We start from the raw sequence: 4,441 nt of genomic DNA on the forward strand, positions 1-4,441 counted from the left end.
ATCCCTGGCTCCCACTTTCATGCTAGCCCACTGAATATATATTACCTTCTCTGTCCTTCAGGTTCCCCATCTATGAGAGAGGATTAAGAAATAGACATTGAGATTGCAGTCCAAGATGGCAAAGGAGTAAGAGATCTTAGTTTTGATTGCAGGAATTCAGCTAGATAGCTATCAAATCATTCTGAAAAGAGCTTGATCCCAGGACCCTGAGATCATGACCTGAGCTAAGGGTAGTTACTTAACTGACTGAGCCACCCAGGTGTCCCAGGCAAACACTTTGTATATGAAAGCTGGATCTGAGGACCTATGTGATCCTGAGTGTAAATGTCAAGGTACAAGCAAAAATTCCAATTGGCGTGCAGACGTTCAAGGCATGGAACTAGTAAGACCCAAGTCAAGTTCTCAAACATTAAAGGGGGACCCAGGTAATATATGGATTATATATGGAACAAATAGAAAATTTCATAAATGATGTAAAGGAGTAGGAGAATAGGATGGAAAACCTGAGGGACCTAGGAGGGGTTGGAGGGGTCTTCTGAGCTAGTGGGTGGAGGAAGGGCTGTGGACACACCTTGTTCAATTGTCCCCTCCCTCACCCTCAGAAACTCTTTGTGACAGTGCTCTGTGATGTAAGCCTGGGGAGGATATATATTCAGCGTGTGCACAGTATAGGCTGTCTTGTGATTCAGACAATGGAGTTCAAACACTGGAATGTTCTCTCATTTCTGAATAGTGATACTAAACCATGTCTGAGCTTTGGCTCAACATGCTTAGGGAGTGATCCCAACTTCACCTTTCTGTGTGGGTTGGGATTGCTCCTTCTGTTCCTGTGCTACCTGGTGGTGATTCTATTTCAACTTGGAAATCCAAAACCACCCAAAAGGTAAGAAATCCTTGGGGGTGTGTGTGTGTCTAACATCGATTATTACAGTTTCCATTTCTAATCCCAAATTAATCTACTTTTAAGATTTTATTTAAGAGAAAGCAAGTGAGCAGAGTGGGGGGGGGATGGGCACAGGGAGAGCTAAGCAGGGAAGGCAATGTGGGGCTAGATTCCAAGACCCTGGAATCCTGACCTGAGCCCAAGGCAGACATTTAACCAACTGAGCTATCCAGGTACCCCCAATCTCAAATTTTAAAATTAGTTTGGTAGAGTCAGAGAAACACCTAAAGCAGGAAGTCTTAAGACAACAGACATTCATTCCTCTAGGAAAAGAGGCCTGGCAGGGTTAAGGGTTAAGGAAGGACTAAGATTTCTACTTGAAACTCACAATCTATCTGGGTATGGTGGTGGGTCTTGGGTAAAATCTCAAACACAGGGAATCCATAGTCATGGATTGGGTTATTTTGAGAAAATGGGATCTGTGTAAAAACAAAGTTTCCTAGCACTTGATCATGAGTCACTTTCCCAGGTTACGCATCACTCGATCAAGCCTTCCTTCATGCTGGGCTGATAAGGAGAATAGTGCTGAGCCTCTGAGAAGAGAGTGGGTTCTGAGTTATGGCCTAGGATACAGGGTCCTACCTAAGGGAGCACAGATGTGACTTTCAGGGTTCATTTTCTATGTCCTCATTGAACAAAAGACTTCTGACTGAGAATACCAAGTGTGGACCTCCCAGACAAACTCCTCAGAGTTTTCAAAGAAGCAAAACACTGAAAAAAGCGGGAACACAAAGTTCTATTTAATAAAGTCCTAGTATTCTTGGATAAAGGATGTCTCTATTTCTGAGAGAAAACTAAGACATAGGTTCCAACCTCCCTCATTCTTATTTTTCTTCTAGCGTCAGGGCAGAGCCAAGAGGAGGAGGAAAGGTGGGACTCTGGAAGGTAAGGTTCTGCCTATTCCATCTGAGCTCTCCAAGGCTGATCCTTGCTGTCCTCTCCATGAGGGCCCGGTCCATGATCTCTGAGGATGCGAGCCACTAGGTACATTCCCTCTCAGAAAATAGAGGCCTCAGAGGAGAGGCTCATGGAAATGCAGCCAGAGTGCAAAACCCTTCTCAGATTCCCTGCTCTGACCATTACTGAGCATGAAGCAGTGATGGATCTGGACAATGAGTGCTGCCCAATAGGTGGCCGTGTGAGATGACAAGAGTCAGAACTTCTGTCTCCTGACTTTGTGAAAGCTCTGTGACATCATAGATACTCAGGAGTCTTCCCTGAGGTAACCACTGACCTCTCTGCTTCACAGAGGTGGTCGGATCATCACATGGATAATTTACATGAAAGTACTTTATACATGAAGCAAGAATACTAACCAGCTTCACATCATTGGCCATTTGCCCTCACCTATTGATTATAAGGGCGTTCAGAGTCCCAACATCCCAAGGCTATCCCATAAGAGGACTCCTGTATTATTACCTGTCTTTCTACTTTCACTAGATAACTCATTCTCCTGGTTTCCCAGACAACAGATGCCACCGAAGAGAAGTGGAGGAGACCCGGAAGCCGATCTTTGTTTTAAGAAGGTGACCAATCTTTCCCCTTCTGTCCTGATGCCTCTTAGAGCACATTTTATACAATTTCAGAATTCACTGCAGTGTGTCATGCCATGGGAGGGGGTCGCCATAGGAACAGATATTGGGGGTGAAGGCTACTGAGTACTCTGTGAAGTCATAAAAGTGGGCACTGTGAAGGGACAGCAGGCATCAGGTGGCCGCTCCCTTGTCAGGCCTGCATGGCCTCCTCCCCTTGTTCTGGTCCTGGCTGCAGTTTTGTACCTCCTGTCTCCTGCAGCCCCCTCGGCCGGCATCATGATACCATCCACTTCCATCAACTGTTATGTCCAGACCCCTCCTGTGAGATGTGTAATAGCACAACTGCTGAGATCAATCAGCTGCTGTTCTTACAGGCCCTGGAAGATTCCACTCCCTTGGCTTCTACAGCTCCTGTGACTTCATCGTTCACTCTCTCGCCTGACATCTCAGCAGTCCCTCCAGGAGACCTAATACCAGATTCTCTACCTAAGCCTTCCCCACCACCTGCCTCCATCATCTCACCTAACCCAGTGATCCCTGTGGCACACTTTTTTCCACCCTCACCACCGGGTGATTCCTTGCCACCAGATCCCTTTTCTCCCTTGCATTCCAAATTCCCAATGGACCATTTCCCACCCTAGCCCCCTGCCTGTCCTCCTGTCCCATCGCATCATGCCCATTCAGTGGACCGTAGTATCCAAACAGAGACAGTGTCTCTAAATACCATCTTCTCTCTGGACCCTACTTTCCCAAGATGTCAGCCCCTTACTGGAGTTGTCCCAGACGGTGAATCCCACTGAGACCTTTGCTCGTCATCACGCACCACCAACACGGTCTGCTTCACCACGGCCAGACTGCAATTTAACTGTGACTCGATCTAAACCGATTTCCATCTCAAGGAAGCCTGTTCCAGAGAGCTCACCCCCAGAGAGCTCTGGTGGGTTGTCTACTTATCTCCCAACAATCACAGGCATTGACCCCTCCAGCTTGTCAATTTTAGACCTCCCTCAGTGGCAAACTCATGCCAAAGACTTCTTCCCGTCAACCCTGGCTCCACGTGATTTCCATCAAGAGTTTCTGGCCCTCCATTCTTCAGAGGCTTCTTCCAGGGGAGACCCTGCAACCAACCTTGTAGAGCCTGGGAACCTCTCACTTCTCAGCCCTGATGCCCTGGCACTTCTAGAGAAACAAGTCCAGAAGAGGTGTTACTTCCTCAGGAGGAAGGAAACAAAGGGTTCTTTTCCAAAACAAACAATTGTTGGTACGCATGATTTGGCATCCTCCCTCCCTTTCTGGAGCAGCAAAGACCAATCAAAGGAGCTGCCGATGCAGCAGCAGCGCCCATACCCGGCAACCTTGGAGGAGGGCCATTTACAGCAAACCCCCATCCAGCTCTTCTGGGGTCTCCAAAACTCTGCATAGGGAGTCACTCTTCCCTGCTGCCGATGCCTCAGATAAAATGTCAAGTGCCTCCACAGAGCAGGAATCCCCAGTAGTTCCCCATCCCCTTCCTCCATCCTTGCCTGAGAACCCGCCTCAACTCCTGCTTCAAACCCAGCCCCAACCCATCCCTCATGTCCAGCCCCAGACCCACCTTCAATCCCCACTCCCAATCCTGCCATTTGGTCCTCTACCCGACATCAAGATCTGTGGCGTGTGTCTTCACAGACCTCGGAAAGAATATGAGAGTCATGTCAACAGAAATGCAACATCTAAAATGGAACATGTTGAACAAGGTGCAGGAACATGTGTGGGGTTTACCCACTGTTGTCCAAAGATCCCAAGAGGATTATTGTCCAACTCCTAACCATTCTCCCAAACCCTGGGCCACGAAAGCCCAAGTTGTAATCTCTGTCCCTCCCAGGCCCATGCTGCTCTCTCTATCCATCATGCACAGTTTTCTCTCAGTGACAAGATTCGGAAAAAACTAGAGAGGCACCTTCGAAGGAGGATCATCCAACAC

General features: G+C 47.8%; 1 protein-coding gene across 1 annotated transcript; it reads left to right on the plus strand.

Moving 5' to 3' along the window:
• Positions 1-562: 562 nt before the first annotated feature.
• LOC125083056 (spermatogenesis-associated protein 31D3-like) lies at positions 563-4,164 on the plus strand. Its single transcript, XM_047698972.1, is given in 6 exon segments — positions 563-852; positions 855-883; positions 1,783-1,828; positions 2,409-2,469; positions 2,738-3,203; positions 3,205-4,164. Coding segments are annotated over 6 exon segments (1,458 nt in total). The 5' UTR covers positions 563-692; the 3' UTR covers positions 3,901-4,164.
• The last annotated feature ends 277 nt before the right edge of the window (positions 4,165-4,441 follow it).

The sequence above is a fragment of the Lutra lutra genome, chromosome 13 (assembly GCF_902655055.1).
Source record: "Lutra lutra chromosome 13, mLutLut1.2, whole genome shotgun sequence".
Lineage (NCBI taxonomy): Eukaryota > Metazoa > Chordata > Mammalia > Carnivora > Mustelidae > Lutra > Lutra lutra.